This window comes from Rhipicephalus microplus, chromosome 1 (genome assembly GCF_043290135.1).
Source record: "Rhipicephalus microplus isolate Deutch F79 chromosome 1, USDA_Rmic, whole genome shotgun sequence".
NCBI lineage: Eukaryota > Metazoa > Arthropoda > Arachnida > Ixodida > Ixodidae > Rhipicephalus > Rhipicephalus microplus.
The window spans coordinates 157893622-157919244 of record NC_134700.1 but is presented as its reverse complement, the minus strand read 5'-3'; the positions used below and the strand labels follow the sequence as shown (position 1 = coordinate 157919244).

The 25623-nt window shown below is 48.7% G+C and overlaps 1 protein-coding gene across 1 annotated transcript in view; it reads right to left on the bottom strand.

Moving 5' to 3' along the window:
* The window catches only part of LOC142801440 (ATP-binding cassette sub-family F member 2-like), a 75606-nt gene that overhangs the window by 11270 nt on the left and 38713 nt on the right, over nt 1–25623 (bottom strand). The window contains exons 6-10 of the mRNA XM_075887540.1: nt 23907–24033; nt 14680–14782; nt 14475–14570; nt 6164–6283; nt 4027–4116 (exon numbers count right to left, since the gene is read on the bottom strand). Coding sequence (XP_075743655.1) covers nt 4027–4116; nt 6164–6283; nt 14475–14570; nt 14680–14782; nt 23907–24033 — 536 coding nt within the window. The remainder of the gene's footprint in view (nt 1–4026; nt 4117–6163; nt 6284–14474; nt 14571–14679; nt 14783–23906; nt 24034–25623) is intronic.

The window sequence follows — 25623 nt, the reverse complement described above, 5'->3', positions numbered from 1 at the left end:
GGCGTCAGGTTGCGCCACACATGAAAGGCTTACAGGGACCGAAGCTTCCGGGGGCAAGGTGATGTCGTCGTCAGCGATGAGTTTGCAGAGCCGAGGAGACCGGTCGGGTGGTGGAAATTCATATGTTGGCACAAGGGACACTTCGGCACGGGAACAATCGATGATAGCTTCATGACCTGATAAGAAATCCCAACCGAGGATAAGGTCATGAGAGCAAGATGGCAGAACAAAAAACTGTACGACGTACAAAACATCTTGGATGACGACGCGCGCCGTACACAGAGCCGAGGGATGAATGCGTTGCGCGCTAGCCGTGGACAGCACCATGCCACAGAGAGATGTGGTCACTTTCTTCAGTTTCCGACAAAATTTGACGTCCATCACAGAAACGGCGGCGCCGGTATCAATTATAGCTAATGTGGCGACTCCCTCAACATCGACATCAACAACATTTTTCGGCAAAAACGGAGGCCTTGGGAATTGCGCACAAGTTGCAGTTCTTGCCTCCGGAACTGCACTGATTAGTTTCCCTCCTCAGGAGGTGGTCGGCGACGCATAGGCGATGGCGACCGGCGACGAGGGGATGGGAAACGAGCAGTCGATGGGCGGCGATCCGAGTCTGAGTGCCTCTGTTCATATGCAGATGCGGTGGCCTGCTGCGGCGCGTAGGTAGGAGTTCCGAAGTATGCATTTGCAGGTGTGGGGCGACGGCGGCAGAAGCGTGCAATGTGGCCAGCGATGCCACAGGCGAAGCAGATAGGACGATTGTCTTGAGTGCGCCACTCATTAGATCGATGGAAAAAGCGAGGTGAGGGCCTGTAAACTGGAGGCGATGCCGGAGGAGGTGGAGCTGATAAGGCGACTGGATGCAGTGGGGGCCGCGCGACCACAGCTGCGTAGCTGAGAGGTGAAGGTGGTGCAGGTGGTGCGTAGCCGACAGCTGAGAGATTAGGCGCTACTGAAGTGCACGGGTAAGGGGCCTGCACTGTAGGGAGGACATCACAAATTTCCGTGCGTATGGCCTGCTGCAGTGTCGTAGGCAGGCTTGCGGTGGGCGCGTCACTATGCGGCAGCAGGGAGAGCTGTCGGGCGACTTCCTCCCTGATGAAGTCTTTGATCTGGTTGGATAGACTTTCTTTGCAAACGTTGGCATTTGTGAGTTGCGACTGCCGAGATCGATTCCGGCGGTAGGACACTCTGTCTGGCGATGGAACGCTGACGGCGCAATTCATCAAAGCTCTGGCAGAGGCTTACGAGGATTGCCACCGTGTTCGGGCTTTTCGCTAGCAACATCTGGAATGCGCCATCCTCGATGCCCTTGAGAATCTGCCGAATTTTTTCTTCTTCGGGCATAGATGGATTCACACGCTTACAGAGGTCGAGCACGTCCTCTATGTAACTAGCAAACGTCTCGCCAGGCTGCTGGGCTCGGTGGCGCAGGCGCTGGTCAGCGCGGAGCTTGCGGACCTCTGGTCGGCCGAACGCTTCAGTGACGAGTGTCTTAAAGGAAGACCAGTTGGCGATGGCGGTTTCGCGGTTCGTAAACCAAAGTTTAGCTACGTCTGCCAAGTAAAATATAACGTAGGCGAGCTTAGAGTCGTTGTCCCACTTGTTACTGGCGCTTACGCGTTCGTACAAGGAGAGCCAGTCCTCGACGTCTTGCTCGCCACTGCCGCTGAAGATTGGTGGGTCCCGTTGGCGAGTAGCGCCGGGGCAGGTAGACGGGGCAGCCGATGGTGCTGGCTGGGCTGGGACGGGCTGGTTGGCGACTGCGTCAGTCATGTTTTGCAGTGGTCTCTCGGGCAACTTGCGAGAGCGGAGCTCCAGGTCTGCTTGGGGATCTCAGCAGCCTCCACCAAATGTGATGGCGTTTATTGAACCGGAGAAGTCGCAACGATGTCGCAACGAAAAGTGGCCGTACGACAAGTCTGGCAAAAGGCGGCCCAGGTTCTCGTGCAATCAGAGCACGGGGTTTTTCCTTCTCTTTGGAAGGCGCATACACGTTAGTGCGTATGCTCCACTACAATTAGAGATAATTTAAAGAATTTAAGTGCATATATGTGCACCTTGCTCCTGTTTTCGAAAATGTGATCAGTTTTATTGTGCCTCAATTACTTCTCACAATACGAGAAAATGAGCAAAGTGTAATTAGGCCATTTTTCATTGGTCATTAAGGCACTTTCCCTCAATATATTTTGGTTCAGTTTAAGATGCAGCTGTAGCCAAAGGCCTGCCATGTGGAGCTATGTTATTTATATTGATGATTTTCAATTGTGTTGATGCTGTATAATTCTGAAGTGTAATTAGCTCACATTGCTATTCACAAAATTTCATATGCTCAACTTAGCCTAGCCATAAAAAATATCATAGCTCCACAGTTTGACTCCTTACGAGTTCAACAGTACAACATTTATTAAATGGCATAACGAAAAGTTCCAAAAGGCTAGTCAGGCTGGTAAAAAATGTGAAGCTGAGAAAATAGCATTTGAAGTTTTTGACATTCACTGTAGAAAGTTTTAAAAAGGAATTTTTGATAAATTTTATTTAGACGTTCCCTATCTGTTTCTCTGCACTCTATCCATTGCTCTCTATCCGCTGCTCCCGCGATCGTTCTGCACATGCCCTTCACAGTTAATTCTGCGAGTCTGTGTGTAAATCACTACTATACACAGGTCTGACCGAAGCGGATCGTAAATGTAAAGGTGCCTAACGAGTACCGACTCCACCAAACTCTCGTCCCGATAGTGCACTTCTAGCCGACGCCTTCTTGTTCAAAGCCCGCCTTTTACCGCTTCGAAAAACTTGTCGGGAAGACAGTTTTAGACAAGTCTCCGGGCATCTGGATTGTATGAAAGAACTACCAGCGCAAAGCAGAAACACAGTGCGTTGAGAAACATGCATGGGCGCATAAGCAGGGGCACACGATCAAACCACAATGGCGAATGCGGAATAATATATAAAAAAAAGACGTGTCGATCCCACCAGCCAATGGGAGACTCGATACGACATACTCGAAATGCGCGCTGAGTGAGAGCCAATCAGCAATTCGGGAACGACCTCCAGAAAACTTGCGGCAGCGGCTTTTCTGCTTGGACGACGCTATTTCGAGATTCGTACAAAGAAAACAGCTTCAAATCTAGCTCAATGTGGCAACGCTCGGCCCGCTGCAACGCTCATGGTGCGCCCACGAAGTTCAAACAAATTTTTTTTTTTTTCTGGGGGCATTTTACAGCTGCTGGGGCACTTTGAAGGCCCATTTCATCGCAATTCCAGACCAAATTTACAGTGAGTAAGTATAATGTGAGAAGTATAAATGCCCCGAAGATAAGTTTCGCAAGAAATATATTTTATGGCCATATTTAGTCATTTCGAGACCTACGTCCCCAATTACCTATTAACTTGAAAATTGGTCGGGCACGAATATGCACGAAGCACGGGTTAGAGACTTCAAAACCAATATCTATGAAAATCGTGGATTTCAGCGCAAACATGGCGCACGGGGGCGCTTTGCTGCTATTGCAAAATAACTTTTTTCTCAATTACTTAAGTAGTCGAAAAGGAGGAGGGGGGTCTTTATTTCAGTTTTTATGGTACTATATAAAATGCGTATGCAGCAGGAACCACTTGAAGAACAGTGGGCACGGCAGTAGAACGCCATAAGCTCGGCACTTTTGGTTGGTTTGATCGTGAATATAGGTCGAGATTCTTTGGTCACATATATAGGTCATTAGCTGGTTATGAGCATTTTTGAAAAAAAAAAAATATGAAGGTCGACCTATATTCGAATAAATACGGTAGAACTTGCGCTGCAATTTTGTGAATAACTGCTGCTGGTGACTGAAGTCTTTTGAATACATTCAGCACGTATTCAGACTCTGCTGTTCTTGCCTGTGAGGCAATAACCGCCACGTACAAGACTTCGTGAAAACGTTACACAAAGCCAGACATTCTATATTATAAAAGCAAGATCACAAGTTCGTGTGATCGTTTATAATGTCAGAAGAAGTAACGATAAATGACGCTCACCCCGTTGTCACTGTACCGGAAAGACACATTCTGCACCATGATCACCGGAGGAGGGATTGGACCACATGAGGGGAAGTAAAACTGCACTGTCTGCAATGATCAAGGCAAGGTCACATTGCGAATTCACCTGAAAAGCTAATGTTATGATGAATGTAGTCATTAGCCAATTGTTTAAACAGCTAAGCAGCTCCGCCAGATGCAAGATCACACAGAGAAGTCTTTGGAGCGAAGCAGATAGCACTCAAAACAGGACACTGCCTGTTAATGTCCAGAAATGTACCAAACAGCTCAGTTTTAGCACACTCTTGCCGCCCAAAGACGGCATATGAAGAATTCCGAAATTCAAGACACCTGCTACTGTATCGCTTGGTAAATCCAACAGCCCGCATCATAGTGTGCAAATTTTAGCAGAGATGAACAAAAATGCCGATACACTCAAACCTCATTATAACCAAGTTGTATTCCTAACATTGTATTTTGTTATAACCGAAAATTCATTATAACCAAAATATTGTTATAAAAGCATATTCCTAACAATATATTGCTAACACTATAACAACCTGCATCATAGTGCGCGAATTTGGGCAGAGATGAACAATAATGCTGATATACATTCAAACCTCACTGTAACCAAGTTGCATCTCAGATGAATACATGTTTGTTATAATCAAAAATTCGTTATAGAAGTATATTGCTAACACTGCATTTATTAAGACTACTGTTACTTCATTATAAACAATTTTTTAGAATATCCGGATTTGTTATATGAAGGTTTGAGTGCACTAGTTTTCATATGTCACTATCAAATTTGTTGTGTGAAGCTAAGATAGCCTTTCTAAAAAATAACCCAGTAGTCACACACACACAGCATTCCAATTGCAAAACAAGTTAAAGGGCAGACTGGTCTTAGACATTTTTTAAATTCTTCTGTGATCTTGGTCAAACTCCATAGGATTATGGAGTTTTGCTGCTGATTTCAAATATTTATTTAGTTTTCTCATAACTCATCTTGTTCCTCAAACAACTTAAGTTCACACTTACTGTTTAGGTCACCATAGAAAAAAAGTGCTCAATTAAAAGTGATATTTAAGATATGCCAACTTAGACTAATGACTATAGATTGAACACATACAAGCGGTTTTTGTTTTTAGGCTTTTTTTTTTTCATTTTACAACAAAATGAGCTATCCATTTTTAAAAGTAGTTAGAATTGTGTTACAATTTTGATTAGTTAATAATTTAAAAGGCTTGTGCTCTAAATTCTGCTCCCATACTTGCATTCTACACACATACAGGTTTCTGCTGCAAAAAGAATTATTGCTGTACCTGCCCTAGCTGCAGAGATATTGAGGCTTCAAAATTGAACAGTCGTAAATTTACTTTTTTCAGAAAAATGGAAAAAAACTGAAAACACACAGCTTCTTCGAAAAGCGACAATTGCGGTGCGCATGTTTTGCAATCCTCATAAAAGTGCTCATAAATTCGTAGCAGAGCCTCCAGCAAAGGTGCTGGCCAATTATAAAGAAGTCTCAAAGTCTGTTTCCCATTTTTTGCAGCTTCTGCATGTTAACAGCACCAAGAATCTGGACAGCTAGAGTGAAATTACAAAAAAAATTACCACTTCCTGGTGTGTAAAAATTTGCAGAGAGATAGAAAAATACTTGCAGAAACCAAATATGTCAATTTAAAAAAAAAATGATTTTTTTTTTCACTTTTGGGTCCCAAAGATTAGTCTGCCCCCTTAAGCCACATTTGAGGTTTCTCACGCAGGTTTTGCCTTTCCTGTAACAAATGAAACGTAGCCTTACAAGACTTCTTCAAGCAGTTAAATATGATGCGATTCCCACACTTGGTGTCAGTTTTGCACTGGCAAGGGAGTGGGGTTTCTTGGTCATTTCCTGCTATTCCTAGAGCCACCACATTTTTCCTTCAATGGGAAAACCCATAACATTGCAAAAAAACAGCCTGTTGACTTTAGTTCAGCATTACTGACTGAACAACCACAGCGTGATGAAGTTTGAAGCTTGCAAGCTCAACTACCTTGACGAATTCTGAAAAGATGAGTGGCAAAGGCCGCAGCAACTTGAACGTGACCCATCTTTTCTCAACAGCAATATCAAAGAAAGTACTGTACGCACCTTGTCTGCAATGACCTTTTCGGTCAAACCAGCTGCCACCATTTTGCCAAGTGTCTTCTCCTTGCTCTGGGCTTGCCTGGCCAACTTGGCGCTGCCATGGCCAAACCGGGCGATGTAGTTCTAGCAAGAGGCGGAGCATCACATAACGATAAGCAAAGGGTTACACCCTAAGTGAGCTTGCACTTTTCATAAAAGAACATGAATATCTCAGTGGGCATGCACGAATATCACTCCTCGGGTTCTAAGCCAAGTTGAAGCAAATTCAAGTTGCAGCTGGATTTGAAAAGTAGTAAGGCGTAGTAGGTTATAAGCGGTAAAATACGATAAGTTTTCACATTTTTCATATATAGCACATTTATGCCTGAACAACATGGTTTAAATTTTATGGAAGAAAAATCATTTTGGGCAGAGGTAGTATGCTCACTAAACTCTGACAGGCGGGCTAGTGACAGTGTGAATTCCAACTGCACAAGCCGGTTCACGGCATAGCAGCCCCACGCCACACAAACAATCTTTACATACAGGCTGCACATAGTTAAACAAGTTTGTTTGTTCATTTCAAATACCATACTTACTCGCATAACTTGCACACCCCTAGTATTCTGTCAGTTAAAAAAAATATATTACTTGGATATTTTGTGCTCCCAACTTTTGACAGCGGAGGCATGTGAAGACCTGTTGGGCCTTTCACGCCAACTGTTCGCCTCATTCTCTGCATCTTCGCTGCAACGCATGCTTGGTTGATTTTAGACGTTTAGCTTTCGTCATCCGTCCATCGCGTTTTACTGTTCTCTTGCGAGGGGCTACAGTAATTATATATACGGCGAAATTCCAAGCTTTCCGTTATGAAGTTTGCCAAAGAAAACAAAAATCGTGCTACCACCAAGCACTTCAGCGTAAAGTTCTTCAACCTGTGCCTATGGTGCGGTCGGTGATGGTGAAATGAGAAGAGTGCACTCTTCCTGATAGAAGTTTCCTGCCGTCGCAGAACGCCTTTTCAATTACAGTGAAACTTGCACATCCCCGGGTTTGGCGATGACCAATATTTTCGGACGAACCGGTTTGGTCCTGGCAAAATCCTTATAAAAATGATGTAACCAATATAACCTTGGTTATACGATGCAGCTTTATGCTGACCCCGCATTTTTCAATTACTTTCAGATTCTGTTTGAAAGAAGAAAAAAAAAACAAGTTTACTCGAATCAAACAGCCACCATGTATATACGAGAGCAAACTATGAACTTGCGTTTCCCTAGGTTGACGATTGGAAAAGTAGAGAGTGAGACAAGATGTCTTCTTAGAATGGAAAATTTATTCTCCCCAAAGTTCATGCTCTTTTACATAAGCCTCGATCGCGTGCGTACATATCCAAGGTTGTTACCTAGTCAAGCTCTATCTACACAGAGCAGCTTCAGCCGGCCTATACTATATACGATATTTTCACATTTCCGGTCTGTGGAAAGTTTTATTGGTTGAGATACAGCTGATCTCCTTGCCTTTGTCGCACTTGCAGTCACAGGCTTGCACAAGCATAAGGTCGCGACGCAGCTGTTTTCACCATGCAAAAACTTTCTCTAAATGATCAACTTTGGTCATCTTTCCAACAGACTGGTGCAACCGAAATTACTTTCTCTTGATATTACTGTTTACAATAAAAGCACGAAACCACTAGTTGCACTTCACAAGCAACAAATTGCAACCCGCGCAGCTCTGTCGTGCAAGAAGGTATTCTACAACTCATGGTCTGTCGCCATTATGTGATAGCCATGACACTGTGTCTCACTCTTCTGATAGGAAGCTGTTGGCAACATGGATTCGTGTTTGTTTCCATGAGCTGGCAATTTTTGAACTCTATTCATTGGCAGAAAGATGCACGTAGATTTCAATTTTTTTTAAGTTGGAGAATAATGATTCACTCACACCTCCTTCAACTAAGTAATGCTGCGATTAGCTGCCACTGGCGAGAATAATTTAATATATACCTTCCTTGCAGAGGCCTAAGGTCGTGCCGTGTGCTTATTCAGGCAGTTTGTAAACGCTTTTGGGCATGGCAGAGTGTCACTGCCCAGAATTTCAGTTTTTAGATTATGCGAAGCCCTAATTATAGCACGGTTTTGTGTGGTCCCCTATAAGTCTTATAACAGGGGTTCCACGGCATGTGCACTGCATAGTTCCTCCGTTATCACCGCGTTTTGGGACCTAGTTTCTCACTGCATCGTCAAGAAAAGCTTCAAGAAAATGGGAAATTCGGACACGCTGGACAGAACGGAGGGCAATGTGCTTTGGGAGGGCGGCGGCAGAGGCCGCGACGATCATTCTCAATTCGACCTCTCGATCAGCAATTTTGACTAGACCGAGCGTGATCGGATCTGACTGGTTAATATACGTGCTAATTCTGTTAGATAAACAAGTACACTTTGTTGATTGATTGATTGATTGATTTATATGTGGGGTTTAACGTCCCAAAACCGCCATATGATTATGAGAGACGCCGTAGTGGAAGGCTCAGGAAATTTCGACCACCTGGGGTTCTTTAACGTGCTCCCAAATCTGAGCACACAAGCCTACAGCATTTTAGCCTCCACCGAAAATGCAGGAGTCGCTGCCGGGATTCGATCCCATGACCTGTGGGTCAACAGCAGAGTACCTTAGCCCCTAGACCATCGCGACGGGGCCAAGTACACTTTGTTCGTGCTCCAATTAATTTTATTTTCTGTAATGTGAGCTTGTTAGAACCACTTCACATTATCGCGTATGCGTTCGTGAAATCCCTGCGTAACTTGCGCACCTCCTTCTCTCAGCCCCAAAATCGCGAGAAAACTTGCACAAATTATGTGAGTAGATATGGTACATAAAAACTCCGAAAAGTTTGAATTCTTGATGAAACAATTTCGAGTACTGCAACATGCATTCAAAAATACAAAGCACCTGAATACTACCAGAGACAGATACTGTGTTTGCTTGCGTAATGAACCCACTCGCATAATGAACCCATCCCCACCTTAGTCTTTAAAAAAAAAAACAAGAATCAGTCTTTTGATGTATGTTTGATGTATGTTTTGACGAGCGTCTTAAAGCACGGGAAACCCGCGCTCCGGGACGCTCGTGCGGCACCCGTCACAAGACATGGTGTCAGAAGTGGCTGCGTAACGCCCCCTCATCCCGAACTCGCCCGTACCGCACGACGATGGCCCTCGACGTAGTGGCGCCGAAAAAGCTCAGCCTCAACCTCCAGCCGCCCGCACCATTCGACTTTGTGAACCCGGGAACCTGGCCAGCATGGCTCAGCCGCTTTGAGGACTACGCTGTCGTTTCCGGCCTGACTCGAGCATCCGGCGACATGCAGGTACGCTCGTTGTTGTACTGCATGGGGCCGGAGGCCCGCCCACTTCTTGAGACGTTCTCGCTCGACACCGCATCACTCGCCTCATTTCAAGCGGTTGCCGCCAGCTTCACCAACCACTTCGTGCATCCGGCGAATGAACTGTACGAGTCGTCGCGTTTTCACCGGCGTGTTCAGTTACCCAACGAGAGCGTCGACGCCTACTACGCCGAACTGAGTAGAATGGTGAAGCGGTGCAACTATCCGTCAGCTGAGGTGGAGCAGAGGCTTGTACGCGATAGATTTGTCGTCGGCCTCCGCGACTCGCGCCTTTCGGACCAGCTTTGCCGGAACGCGAAGTTGACGCTCATAGAAGCATGGATGCAGGCCCGTCAATCCGAAGACGCCGACAAAGAAAAAACGTTGCCTCAAAACTGCGCAGAGCACTCCCGCGAGCTTCACCTCGACGCCGTACGAGATAAGAAGTTCGCCTCTCGCCACCGCAACTACGATAAGCGGCCTTCGCCTCCGCGGAAAGCAGAGCGCTCCTCCCAGCCGTCAACATGTGAATTCTGTGGCCGCGCGCCACATCCACGTTCTAACTGCCCTGCTCGAAACTCCGTCTGCAACTTCTGCAAAAAGAAAGGACACTTTGCGGAAGTGTGCCGCGCGCGGCAGGCAAAACAGAAGCGCGGCTCCATTCAGCTACACGCTGTCGGGACGCTCGCCGCGGCAAAGTTCGTCGACATCACCGTTGACAACTACACAGCGCAGTTCAAGGTCGATTCCGGAGCCGAGGTGTCCGCCGTTCCGAGCGACTTCCCTGCATTGCCGGCCAAGCTCGACCCCGTCAACAGCCTGCTCACCGGACCTGGCGGTCAGCTGCTGCGCGTGCTGGGTTCGTACATGGCGAGACTTCGGTGGCACGGGAAAATGAGCTCTCAGCGCTTGTACGTGATCCAGTCTCTCACCGTACCTCTTCTTGGACTGCCAGCGCTTCAAGCTCTGGAAGTTGTAAAGTTTCTCGACGAACTTCAGACTCCGAAAGCATGCTACATTGCGTGCTGAGCTCTTTCAGGGATTGGGCACCCTCAAGGACGAGTACACTATCCTTCTGAGACCTGGCGCTGTACCCTTCTCCCTAAGTGTGCCTCGCAGGATTCCCATCCCGCTACTGGGGGTCGTCCGTCACGAGCTTGACAAACTGGAGGAAGGAGGCGTGATCCGCAGGGCCGACAAACCAACCCCGTGGTGCACTGGTCTCGTTGTAGTACGGAAAGCCGATGGTTCCTACCGGCTGTGCGTTGACTTGACTCAGCTGAACAAGGTTGTCCTTCGGGAACGCCACATCCTACCAACGGTAGAGCAAGTCCTTGGCCTCCTTGGCGACGCAACAGTTTTCTCCAAGCTGGATGCAACAGCCAGCTCACAACGTTCATCACCCCATTTGGCCGATACTGCTTCTGCCGGCTCCCCTTCGGCATCGCCTCCGCGCCGGAGTACTTCCAAAAACAGATGGCCAGGATCCTGGAGGGCCAGGAAGGAGTCGCCAATATGATAGACGACATTCTGGTCTTTGGGCACACCTGCGAGGAGCACGATGCCAGACTGAAGCAGGTGCTGTCTCGCCTTGCAAAAGCAGGCATCACGTTGAACCAAGACAAGTGTCGTTTCGGTGTCTCCGAAGTCTCCTTCCTAGGAGTCATCGTTTCAGCACGAGGCATCAGGCCAAGTCCAGACAAGGTCGAAGCAATCAAAGCCATGGAGGCTCCAACCGACATCGCAGGTGTCCGGCGACTGCTCGGAATGGTGAACCATCTTGCCCGGTTTTCGCCTTGCATCTCAGAGGTCACAGCTCCCATCAGAGAACTTCTAAACAAGTCTGCGACTTGGGTGTGGCAGCAGGAACAAAATGCTACATTCGAGAAAATCAAGGAACTCCTGACATCAGACCGTTGCATGGCCAAGTACCATCCATCATACGCCACCACAGTTTCGGCTGACGCAAGCTCATTCGGACTGGGCGCAGTCTTGCTGCAGACACAGCCCTCTGGAGAGCGCCGCCCAGTTGCGTTTGCTTCGAGATCAATGACCGAGACAGAGCAGCGTTACAGCCAGACAGAAAAGGAAGCGTTGGCAACAAACAACATGGGTTATCCAACGGTTTGACGAATTCGTCCGCGGCATTACCTTTGATGTTGAGACAGATCACCTACCACTCGTTTCTCTTTTCGGCAAGATGGAGCTGGACATGCTGCCGCCTCGCGAACAGAGGCTCAGTTTAAAGACCATGCGATACCAGTTCCGAATGCTCTACGTGTCAGGAAAGCTGTTAGCTACGGCAGATACCTTGTCACGCATCACCCAAAAGGCGTCCCTCCCCCTGGACACCGTGGGATTGTTTGTAGCTCAAGTGGTCAGCGGCATGTCAGAAGCCTTGCCACTAAGCCCAGAGGACGTGCGACAAGCACAAGAGTCCGATGGCGAATGCAGAGCCCTCACCTCCTTCTGCCAGATTGGTTGGCCACAGAAGTCCAAACTGCCACAGTACCTCTCCCAGTATGCTTCAGCAGCAGATGAGCTCTCTGTCTGCGACGGTGTTCTACTGAAAGGCGCCAGGATGGTTATCCCGCATTCTTTTCGGCCGGCTGTTTTGACGCTGTTGCACGAAGGACACCAAGGCATCAACAGGACAAAAGCTCTCGCTCGAGAGTCCATTTGGTGGCCTGGCATTTCGGCAGACATTACCTCTCTGGTAACTAACTGCGAGCAATGTGCTTCCACTCGGGTGAACCTTGCAGAGCCCCTGGTTTCCACGGCCCTACCTGGACGTCCCTGGGAACTTGTCGGCATGGACCTGTTCCACCTCCGCAGCCAGACATTCATCTTGGTGGTGGACTACCACTCCAGGTACCCTGAAGTTGTAACCTTGAGGAGCGCAACGGCTCAGGCAGTCATCGACGTTCTCAAAAGCATCTTTGCCCGGCATGGGATTCCGCTAGAAGTCAGATCAGACAACGGTCCACCGTTCTCTTCACGCGAGTTTGCAGCATTGGCGGCATCTTACGGCTTTGACCACGTCACCAGCAGCCCACACTATGCGCAATCGAACGGAGAGGCGGAGAGAATCTTCAGGACCATCAAGGAGTTGTTTCGCAAAGCAACAGACCCTCATCTGGCCTTGCTCAGCTATTGGGACACCCCCGGAGTCGATGGCCCAGCTCTTGATGGGCGACAACTCTGAACCAAAGTGCCGAAACAGGACTCCCAGTTATGTCCTCACTGGCCGTCGAGGAAAGACGTGAGGAGAAAAGATGCAGCCTACAAGCAGAAACAGGCCGCTGACTTTAACAGGCATCACAGAGCTCAAGATCTGTCATCGCTCCGAACAGGCCAGTGTGTCTGGGTACGACCTGATCAGGTCAAAGCTACAGTGCTTAGCCCAGCACACCGACCACGAAGTTATGTCGTGGAAACGGAGCAGGGTGGCATTCTACAACGCAACCGGCGTCACCTGGTGCCTTTTGCACCTCCAGCGCCAAGGGGGGAACCACCGCCGTCTGAGGAGCAGGAGCCACAGCGAACACTGCCCCCTCTGGAACCCCAGCGAACTACTACAGTGCAACCACCCGATTCCCTTGGACTGCCACCTGAGGACAGTGACTGCAGTGATGGTGTGACACGAACACGTAGTGGCCGCCGTGTTGTGCCTCCGAACCGCCTGAACTTGTGGTGTGCAGGGTCTGGCATCCTCCGTCTTCCGTCTGGTCTTCAAGGGGGGAGATGTAGAGGTCGCCACCCTTCAGTCATTTAGTTCGGCTGCCACTAGCATGTGGTGCCCCTGAGATTGTATATATTCTGCCCCGAATAAAGTGAAGGGGCCTTTTTCGTTAGCTGAGCAGCTGTTGTGCGTATCTTCTCTCTCCGCGGGCACGGGCCGCTCGTGCTCCGGGACGCTCGTGCGGCACCCGTCACAAGACAGTGCACACTTTATTTTGGTGTGATAGCCAGTGCCATTGAAGATCCAAACGATGTAAATTCATGCCTTTATATTACAAAATAATGATTCAATAGAAGCCAAAACATAGTTTAACAACCACGCTAAAAAGCTGCTAGTAGTGCGGGCACAGATGATGTCGATTGAAATTTAAGCCGTGCCTTTGCGGCAGAGCACCAATTGTTGAATGCAAAAGGAAATAGAAACCTTCTGCTTATAGCGCCACGCAAGCACAGCGGCATCAAAAGAAAGAAAAAAATAAAATTGAATTAAAAACCAACCGCAACTGCAATGTGCGCGAGTCGCCATCTGACATTGCATTTTTGTAGACGATAGGCCGGTATGCTAGCAACACAGTCGGTTTCAAACTTCAAGTTGGCTGAGCATGCACTGAAACATGGAAACCGACGGTCTGGACAACACTTTCAGTATTGATCCATGTGCTATCCACAAGGCCGCGCCGCACATGCCTGGACATCTGCCTCACGGAAGCGGAGGGCGAAAGAGCGTCGCCGATACGCTTTTTCGCTTTTCGCTTGTGTGCCGCATGCGTTCCGGCACGCGAATGAAATACTGCTGCGCAGATAGCACATGTACAGCTTAAGGTTACAAAAAAAGGTTCGCGACGCTATTTCGTGGGCCAAAACAAGGACAGTTTCCCCTTGTGCAAAGCGAAGGGGAAGTTCTCTGACAGGGCTCCGTACTCCTGCCACTGAATCGAAGACCAGCAGCAGTTGGAGAGCGAGTTATTGAATATCGTTATGCGCAACTTTTGCTGTTAAAAATCCCTTATTATTATTATTTTTTTTGCCCTGAATTATGAATCCTTCCCCCTGATTGGCGTCAATATTTCTGAAAAAAGTAAAGGGTGGGTTCATCACGCAAGTAAATACGGTATTCACAAGGATTTTGGATTCTAAAAGAACCAAAGTCCGTGCTGTATTATGAAACACACAGTTACACCAAAACAAACTAATCAAATGGCTACTTACTTTCATATGTGCTATCTGGCTCTGTTCCCAGTTGTAGCGCTTCATCTGGTTTTCCAGAAGTTCAATGCGTGTCTTCACAAAGGCATCATAGTTACCCTAGAGTGCGGGGGGAGAGAGAGAGAGAGCAAATCGACCATCACACACTATTGCAGCAGTGCCCTGTGCGGGATTGTTCTCAAAGTAAACAAGTAGAGGACAAGCTTACACCATAATACTTGAGCTTTTTGTTGTCTAGATGAATGATGTTTGTACAGACACCGTTCAGGAAGTCCTGAGAGTGGGATATGATCACCAGGATTCGTTTGTACCTGTACAGAACAAAATGCCACCAAGAGAAAAAATGTCAAGTACAAAATGAGAGGTGTGGCGAATTTGTTTTTTCTCTAGTGCAGAGTACTTTCTTTTTTGGTTTGTAGAGAGAGTGCACATCTGCGCGAGCGCCCGCAGCAGCAAGCAGCAATATAGGCTCGTAGGGCATAGGCCCACCTGTCTGCCTCAAACTCACCCATACGCATTAACGACCACTGGTTTGCCCCTGGTGCGTTGTGTGTGCCACCACCGCTTTGTGCTTCATCAGCGGAAGCACACCCGCGGTAGGTGCATCCTTGTGCCAAAATGCCAAAATCAGGGGCAAAATTCCTAGATTGACCGTGGAGAAAATTGGTTTTACAGTCGAACCCACTCACTTAAAACTAACTTTCACTTAAAACGAACAATATCCGCGTGACCGTGAAAATATTGTTACATGAATGCAAATTGAGATTCTAGGGGGCAACGCGCGTGTGTGCCTGACGAAGACGAAGGGTGGTCTCCGCTCAATGTCTAGTCTATCGGTCACGCCGTTGCTGCTGCTGGTTTGAAATATATTTCATCCACAGCCTCGTCGATACGGCGTCTCTCTTCGGTAACAATATGCATTGTTTCAATGGCACAAAATCCCAATAACAACGAACATCTCCGAGCACCGCCGATCGGTTACAGTGAACAGAGTCGGCGCTCTGCCGACTTTCCGGGAAAGCACTTTCAACTACCGATCAGGCATCGGCGAGGGGCCCATAGATTCTCATCATTAAACCCCAACCCTGCCTCTGCGTCCCTCCAGTTGCCGCTTTTTGTTACGCACCCCTCCGCCCTTTGTGTCCCTCCCCCCCCTCCCGCTCTGAGCACCCCCTATTGCCAGATGAGGCCTATGTTTTTACACTGCCACCAATTTTTTGAAGACCGGTCGGCCATCTCCCCTGTTTTTGATCGCTGGTACTTTCGTTGGCATCGCCGGCCTGGAGTTATCAGACCATTTGCAGACATCGTCGGCCACCAACTGTATGCGATCGTCTGCATCTTTTCTTATTGTATAGTTCTAGTGGACGCGCTTAAGGCTACCTCACCCCGCCTCTGATAATTCGCAATTCGTTTCGCGTTCAGGACTTGTTCTCGCTCACTTCAAACTCTGCTCAGCATGCCCTCAGCGTGCATGCGGAAGCGTAAAAACGGCTGTTAATTTGCACGAAACGAATCGCGAAATATCAAAGTCGGCGAGGCCACGCAAACCTGCTGGGGCAACAGAACGATTCTTTGATCGCGGCCGCCGATGCATTGCACACCGCCGCGTGCGCCTATCCAGGCAGCCGTTCTTTGACCTCTGCGCGCGTAGGCACTCTTTTCGACGCGCGAGTTGCACGTTTCGGGGACCTTTCAAGCAAGCTACCTGACCTACCTCCTTCCCGCGTGTTCAAGATCGCCTTCCCGCCATATCCTCCCCTCTCTTCATCCTATCACAACTTCTTGCCCTTCTTCCGCAAATCTGCTCTGCTCTCTTGATAAGAACTCCTTCACCAGTCTCCTGCGCTCCGCGAAACCAGCCAGCTGGTTCAAATTCAGAAGTTTCGTTTTCCGACTAGGAACGGACCCAGAGCTGTTTCCCGCATTCTGGCATGTGTGTCACGTGTGCGCGTCTTGATCGCTCTCAGTGTGCCTGTGTGTTCAGGATGACGGACGCGAGGCCTTGCATGCTTTTTCTTGCCACTCAACAAAACGCCGAAAGTGGGACCGCTTGGCTTGAGCGTAACTCGCACATTAGTGCCGCGTTGCGGGGTGCTTGATCATAGCTGTTGACCACCTGACAGCGAACTTGCCTCTTCGGACGTCCCGGTATTCAGCTGTGGAGGTGGTGAATATTTCGTGGGCGGCGGTGACGGCTACATGTGCGCAAAACTGTTTTCGCGAGGCCGACTTCGTCGACGTCGGGCCCGATGCCGAGCCCGAAGCTTCTAAACAGGACCACTGCAGCGGCGATTTGTGGCAGCGTGTCGTCGACCCCGACATGGGAGAGCAGGTGGGACATCTGTTGCGATGGTTGCATTACGGCCGATGATGACGCCAACACCGTGGTACCGTGCATGGATTAGGGCATTGTGAATAAAATATGCGGCAAGAGCGATTTGAAAGAAATCAGATTGTGAGAATGACGAAACTTTAGAGCCACAGTGCCTCATGCAGCTTATGCCACGGGCCTCGGCGAAGAGCACGCTGCAGATCGCCCTTATCGCTTCTGCTCTTTGAAACATGTGCGTCACCGACTTTTTTGGGCGAAAAAATTGTGTTTTCACTCGCAACTTTTTTAAAAGCTGCGTTTCATTTATTACGAACTTCGGCATACAGCGAATGGATGCCGGGTCAGGCTCAGGTTCGTTATAAGCAGGCTCGACTGTATTCATCAAACTCTGGGAACAAGTGGGTCGCCGTTGCTATAGACCGTGCGACCAAGTTTGCCATCACTAGAGCGCCCCACCAGCAGTCCTACCGACGTTGCCGTCTTTTTGCTCCTCGATGTAATTCTACACAATGGCGCTCCTCTGCAATTGCTCACCGGTTGTGGACGTGCATTTTTGTCACGCGTACTCGGCGACCTTTTGCGCTCTTCTTCAACGCAACACAAATTGACCACTTCCTACTGTAACAGACCGGACTATCTGCTATCAGCATTCGCCCTAGGCGATATCGTCTCCTCCTCCTCTCCACCGTTTCGTGCGCTTTACGTTCCTTCCTTTTCCTTCTTTCCCCCTTCCCCGCTGTGAGCGCGGCTACTTAAGCCCAGCAAATAAACGGCCAGGGGTCTTTCGTCATGGCGAGGCCCAGCCAAGTGTTCATCGTCGTCTTGTCTCTGAGCTAAACGTCACATGGTGTCAGAAGTGGGATACTGACGTTCGAAATGGACCTCGGCAAGGCCCCGGAACCGCTGCAACTGTCCGGCAACATCAGGAAAAATTGGCTGGTATTCAAGCAGAAGCTGCAGCTGTTCATCACCGCTACGGAACTGGAGAAGCCCCGCCCATCGGCCGTAAAAGCAGCGATTCTTCTGAGCACCGCGAAGGACGAGGCGCTCGAGGTCTACAACAACTACTCGTTTGCGGCAGGTGAGAGCAGAGAAGATTATGACACGTTAGTGCGGAAATTTGAAGAATATTGTGTCGACCAGGGTAATGAAGTCTACGAAAGGCACATTTTTCGACTGCGAAAGCAGGAAGAGGCCGAGCCCTTTGAGCGGTTCCTACGAGACTTAAAAAAGCAAGCAAAGCTGTGCAACTTCGGTACGCTTAAAGAGTCCATGATCAGGGATCAAGTGGTGTTTGGGACAAATAATGCAAAACTTCGAGAAAAGTTGCTGAGCGACAAAGACTTAAACTTGCAGAAAGCAGAAGAAATTTGCAAAGCTGCTGAGATTGCTGCCATTCAGAGCGCAGCATGGTCAAATGAAAGCCTGCACGTTGACGTTACACGCCGCACACACCGCACGAAGTTTGCGAATGGAACTCGGTGTCGAAATTGTAACAAGGTACATGCCCCCGAGCGGTGCCCAGCGTATGGAAAAACTTGTTATGCATGCAAGAAACGGAATCACTTCGCCGCATGCTGCAACAATGCGCGCAGGATAAGCGAGGTTCACAAAGCCGAAGAAAGCGATGAAAATTTTGACATCTTGGGCATCAGCATTTGCGGCGTCACCGGAGATATAGGAGCGGATTGGATGGTTCGCGGAAAAATAGCTGGTCAGGAGATACAATTCAAGGTAGATACCGGGTCTCAGGCAAATTTGCTGCCCCTAACCCTGTTCAACCGAATCGCCCACGCAAGCACTCCACGAAAGAGCGCCGCTGTCCTCCCCGCCTACAACGGCAGTACAATCAAACATGTTGGCGTGGCGACCGAAGATCTCAAGATAAACGAAGCACAGCATTCAGTCTCGTTCTTTATCGTGAAAAGGGGGCGCCAAGCCATCCTTGGCTTAAAGACATGCCAGCAGTTTAGTCTGGTACCGGTGACGACGGACGCCGTGAAGGTAGGCGATGGGCAAACGAAATTCCAGCTTGCATTTCCTGACCTCTTCAGCGGCACCGGCTGCGTCAGGCGACCTTACAAAATGGTGCTACGAGAGGATGCCGTTCCAGTCGTGCAGCCTGCCCGCAGAGTACCCATAGCGTTGAAAGGACGCCTGCGACAAGAACTGCAACGAATGGAAAAGGCCTCAATCATCGTCAAGGTGGATGAACCAACTGAATGGGTGAGCCCCCTGGTAGTTGTGCACAAGAAGGATGGTACCCTTCGCATTTGCATGGACCCTAGAGCAGTGAACAGGAGCATTAAGCGGGAGCACTATACTATCCCTTCACGAGAGGACATAGAGAGCGAGCTGGCAGGAGCACAATACTTCTCCCGGCTCGACGCTAATGCTGGCTTTCATCAGATTCCTTTAGATGAGGCCACTTCACGAATATGCACTTTTGCGACACCATTTGGGCGGTACCGTTTTTTGCGTCTGCCTTTCGGAATTTCCTCAGCCAGCGAGGTGTTCCAGAAGACTCTAACAGAGATGTTCGAAGGGCTGTCGGGAGTGCGCGTCTACGTAGACGACGTTTTAATATGGGGCGACTCAAAGGAAGAACACGACGAACGCGTCATCGCAGTACTAAGGCGGGCGCAAGAGGAAGGGCTGACATTTAATCCAGCTAAATGCGTGTTCGGCGCCACGCAGGTTGCATTCCTTGGCGACGTTTTCGGAAGAGACGGAATTCGTCCCGACCCTGATTTAATCGAAAGAGTCCGTGCCATGCCAGCCCCAAAAGATAAACAGGGTGTGCGCAGATTACTCGGGGTTGTGAACTACTTTCGGAAATACCTGCCAGCTTTGAGCGATAAAACGGCGTTGCTGCGTAGCCTGGTGAAAGAAGCATCGGTGTTTGAGTGGACAACAGCCCATGAGCGCGAATGGGACCAGATCTGTGCAGCGCTTGCTAATCCTCCATTGCTGGCTCTTTTTGATGAAAAAAGAAACACTAAGATAACTGCGGACGCCTCAGGAACAGGTATTGGCGCTGCCTTATTGCAAAGACACGGGGATGACTGGCGCCCAGTGACCTACGCCTCAAGAGCGCTGACGCCGAGTGAAGAGCGATACGCCCAGATAGAAAAGGAAACACTGGCAATTGTTTTCGCTTGTGAAAAATTTCATCAGTTCGTGTATGAACGAAGCATTACGATAGAAACTGATCACAGGCCATTACTTGCGATTGCCGAAAAGAACATTGCAGATATGCCACCCAGGCTACAGCGGTTTTTCATCCGTCTTATGAAATATGATTTTTTGTTGCAGTTTGTACAGGGTAGGGACCTGTTACTCGCAGACCTGCTGTCTCGGGCTGCACTACCAACTGGCGGAGGCGACCAAGGCGAGGACGTGGACGTCCACACAACGCAAGTAGTCAACAGCATCATAAGCAAAGCGACTATGTTGCGGCTGCAGAAGGAAACCCTCGAAGGTTCGCTTCTCAGCCGCACCATGAAACAAATGGAAGATGGCATGGCAATAGACGGTGTACTGAAACCGTATGCGGAAGAGCTATCCGTGGTCAATGGAGTGGTGCTAAAGGGTTGCAAAGTTGTGGTGCCTAAATCAATGCGTGCGGCAAATTCTTGAGCGAATTCACGAAGGCCACTTGGGTATGAACAAGTGCAAAGCTAGAGCCCGTAGACTGGTTTTCTGGCCGGGAATGAGCAGTGACATTGAGCAACGAGCGCGAACGTGCCGCGTATGTCGAAAGTACACATACAGTCAACCGAGTGAACCCCTCCTGCTACAGCCAACGCCCGACCGACCGTGGTATCGCGTAGGCATAGACCTATTTACATTCGCTGGAGAACACTACGTAGTTGTGTTTGATGCCCATTCTAACTTTCCTGACGTCGAGAAACTCAGAGGTACCACGGCGGCCGAAGTAATCGACAAGATATCTGCTATCTTCTCGCGATACGGCATTCTCAACCAAGTTTGCACCGACAACGAGCCTCAATTTGCATCGCGAGAGTTTGCGCTGATATGACTTCGAGCATATCACCTCAAGTCCAGAGTTCCCACGATCAAATGGCTTAGCTGAAAAGGGGGTACAGATCGTGAAGCGTATTCTAAAGAAAACCCACAAGTCCCGGGGTGATGTATGGCTTGGTCTGTTGGCTTATCGATCTTCTCCCCTTGACAGCGGTCACTCACCCGGAGAACTACTGCAAGGTCGTCGCCTGCATGCCACTCTTCCAGAATACAACGTCGACGGAGGCATACCCGTATGGAAACAGCGACAGTCTTCCCGAGGCAGGCCATTACCACCCTTGGAAGCCGGAAATGTGGTCCGGATCAAACATGGAAGCTGGTCACGCCGAGCGAAAGTGGTACGAGAGACTGCACCACGATCATACGTGGTAAGAACGGAAGACCATGGGCTCCTGAGACGGAACCGACAACACTTGCTGCGAACAGACGAAAACTTCAACGACAAGGTCAGCCCCGAGGGTAATCCGAACCCCGACGCGAGGCCCCCGACGAAGTTCAGTGATGGACACCGCGGCAACATCACGCCGGACAACCCACTGGGGTGTCACCAGGTGCAACCAGCTCAGCCAGAGGAAGATTATAGCGCCACCATTTCTCCAGACACTCCAGGAAGCCCACTGGCTGGCCTGCGCAGGTCAGGACGCCAGCGCAGCGAACCGAAGCGCCTTCACTACGGGCCATCCTTCCATCAAGTAAATGAGTGCAAAAGAAATCAGTGTTTTGAAAATGTGTGAAGAGAAGATGTAACAGACCGGACTATCTGCTATCAGCATTCGCCCTAGGCGATATCGTCTCCTCCTCTTCTCCACCGTTTCGTGCGCTTTACGTTCCTTCTTTTTCTTTCTTTCCCCCTTCCCCGCTGTGAGCGCAGCTACTTAAGCCCAGCAAATAAACGGCCAGGGGTCTTTCGTCATGGCGAGGCCCAGCCAAGTGTTCATCGTCGTCTTGTCTCTGAGCTAAACGTTACACCTACCATCCTCAAACAAATGGCCTTACTGAACGCCTAAATCGCACCCTCACGGACATGCTCTCGATGTATGTCTCATCTGACCACCATGACTGGGATCTAGCGCTACCTCACGTGACGTTCGCCTATGATTCATCTTGTCATGATACCGCGCAGGTTATTCACCATTTTATATGCTCTATGGCCGTAATCCGACCTTACCACTGGACACCCTACTACTGACTACTGCCCCTCCGCCGAGCAAATACGCACGTGATGCTATCACTCGTGCTGACCACGCACGTCAGATTGCTCGTTCTAGGCTGTTGGCTTCACATGCAACCCAGAAGGCTCTCTACGACAGCAAGCATGTCGACGTTGGCTTCTTAGCTGGTTCTCTAGTTCTTGCCTGGTGCCCAGTTCGTCCTGTTGGATTGTCAGAGAAATTGCAATCTCAGTACAAGGGACCTTATTGTTCATACGACGAATAACGGACGTTACCTATGAGGTCATTCCAGTCTCTGCGACTAACCTGTCTGCAAACACCCCCAGTGACGTAGTCCAAGGCAGTAGGTTGAAACCATACCGCCCTCCTTCTGAAGAACACGTATGAAGTGCACAGAGCCGGAGCTTTTACAACCGGGGGGGTAATGCTACGTAGCTATCACACGAAAGATGAACCATTCTGTGGACAGAACACGAAGAGGACTGGTTTACTTGCTCTGTGTGCTGCGCTCCGATTTTATCGGTGTAAATACACGGGCAAATTGTCACGTCCCATCTCATTTTACATAACAATATCAAGGTTGGCTCCCCCTGTTACTTTCTCACATAAGAGTTCGCAAATACATGAGCTTATATGAAGCAATGACAATGAATAGAAAACATCATTATATCGGGGAATTCCTTATATAGAGGTTCGTTATAAGCAGGCCCCATGTAAATTAAACACAGCTTTGAAAAAAAGTTGCAAGTGAAAACACAAATATTTTCCCTAAAGAAGTCCGTGATGCTTGTGTTTCGAATCGCAGAAGCGACAACGATGGTCTCAAGTTTATTAAATGTGGCAGTAGGCTCTTCCCCAAAGCCCATGGCATTCACAAGCTGCTTGAGGCTATTAATGTAGCCAATTGCTACAAGCTCACTTGTGGCCACTGGCTCGAAAGGTTTGACGTCCTCGCCATTCGATTCCTCCAAATCGCTCTTGCCGTGCACTTCATTCGCAATGCCCTCATCTGTGCATTGTTCAGCAGCGTCAACATCATTATAGGCCTTAATGAAATCGCAACAAATGTCCCGCACGCCCTCCCACAAGAGAGTTGACAACGCGCTGCCACAAATTACCCCCAGGGTGGTCCTCTTCAAAAGCTTCAGGCTCGGCATCGAGTTCGACATCAACAAAGCCGGCGTCACAAAAACAGTTTCACCCACATGTAGTCGTCACAGCCGCGCATGCTGCCTTCACCAGGTCCACAGCTGAATATAGGGACGCACGTCACGGCAGTTGCTGTCGGGCGGAAGCGCTGCACAATGCGGTACCTATAGTTCACGCGGATTACGCCTAAGCCAAGCAGCCACACTTACGACACTTCACTGAACGGCAGAAAAAGTGCAGAAGGCTGCCATCCTAACCACAGGCACACGAACAGCTAGCAAGACGAGCATGCGCGGCATAGAAGCGAGCACGTGTTGAACTGCTCTGGGCCCGTATCTAGTCTGAAAACGAAACTTCTAAATTCGAGCCAGTGTGGCCGGCGGCTGGCAGAGTTGCCATGGCTATGGAAAAGTACCTTTGGCATGGGTACCGAAATGACATGGAATGGACGAAGATGACAATGTTGTAGTGGGGCAGAGTTTGAGCTGCCCTGCTGATCTGCATTCCTGTGAGCAGAGTGCAGTTTTAACCAGACAAGTGTTAGCTTACTAATCATTTCCCGTATCAATAAATTGAAGCCACACAAGGCATGAAATGTCGAAAAGGGAATTGATAAAGAGTCTGTACTGTACAGCCTACAACTCACAGGCAGCTTTTATAAATGCCACAAAAACGTTTTGTCAAAGGCGACGTGGACAAAATGCTGACTGGCTAATCATGTAATCTACCCACGTTTTCAGTTCTTCCTCCAGCCAGACGCAAGCGTCCAAGTCAAGGTGGTTCGTGGGCTCGTCCAAGAGTAACACATGCGGTCGGACGTAGAGTGCACGGGCCAGCGCAATGCGCATCCGCCAGCCTCCTGCATAAAGGTAAATGCATAAAGGTGAATAAAAAAATACACACAAAGTTTACCACAGTATTCGAGGACCTTTGCCATACTACAGTCTATGCTCACTATAACGAACCCGTGTATGACAACCTTTTGGATACAATGAATTACTCTTCAGTCTCAATCTGGTTTGTGTATTAAACGAATGGAGCAAAGTTCCCTTTCAACAGACCGCGATACAGCAAGCTGTTACAACAGACATTATAGATGTGGCAGAAATGCGGGCTTGACAAACGCTTTTTTGGACCTAGAATTTGGGCAGGAAGTATAAAGAATTGGTCACCGAAAATATTTAGCATCCAAAATTATTGATTTTCTTGTACATTAACATCTACAAGGCAGATTTGGAACAACGACTTGACAAGGAGCAAACTTTTGTCCACCACATTGTTCGGGCTTCCCGAGATGTTGAATAAGGAGGAGAGGCTGAGGAAATAGCAACTTTGCCTTTCATGTGTAAAGTCTTGTCGGCAACACTTTGGCTGCATTAAATTATGTACATAAATACCATTCTGCATTGCCTAATTTTTCATGAGAAGCCACCCCTATGAGATGCCACCCCACCAACGCTCCATCAACGCAGCCAAAACAAACACTTTCACGTTGCTAGGAGTCCTCTCTAACTTTTTTCACTTTAAGGTATTAAAAAAATATTCTACAAATATTCAAGAAATATCGTATTTGCTCGCGTAAAAGGTGCACCCCCAGTTTGGTCACGAAAAATCAGTTTTTTCTTAAATTTCTGCGTATAATAGGCACAACCTAAACATGGCCGTGGTCAGTGGTTCTGTACCATATTTGCACAGTTGCAATTCGATGCCCTCTTACATCAAGAGAAGAGACTACTATCAAATACCAACTTTTTTTTTATTAAGATATCGCTGTGAAATTTTCAGAATATACTCATAGCAAAAGCATTAGAACTATGTACCATAAAAACCGAAATACAGGTCGGACTAAAAAAAAAGTAATGAAATGGTTGACTCTCGTCCTATACACCTGTCATTGGCAAAAAAAAAAAAACAAAAAAAAACAAAAAAAAACAAAGTGAAGGTCTCGCAACAACGGGGCAGCTGAAGTCGTGGGGCAAGGCTAGACAAAACCTACAGTGTACTAGAAACCCAATTTGCCTTTGTTATTTGCTGTCAGCCTGCTGTTTTCTTTTTTTCTATTTCCTTCAAAAATGAGTGGTAGTGGATGGCAGTTTACGATAGGCTTTAAGAAACACGCTATTGAGTACGCCGAAGTGCACAGCAACTTGACGTCATAACGAGACTTCGGTGCATCAAAGAAAAGCGTCCGACACTGGAGGAGCCAAAAGCAGCGCATCACATCCTGCAGGGGAAAAAACAAAAAGCCTACACGTTTCGTGGATGGGTTGCAGTACACCCCTAACTCGTAACGCTACTCATCAAATTCATCCGCGAGCTGCATGCAAGGTCGCTACCCGTAACAGCAAAGCGCACCTTCGTAAAAGCTCTGGAGACAGCACACGACTCTGGGCTCACGAGGGCACAATTGAAGAGCTATCGCTCGCTCGAACGACGTCTATCACTTGCA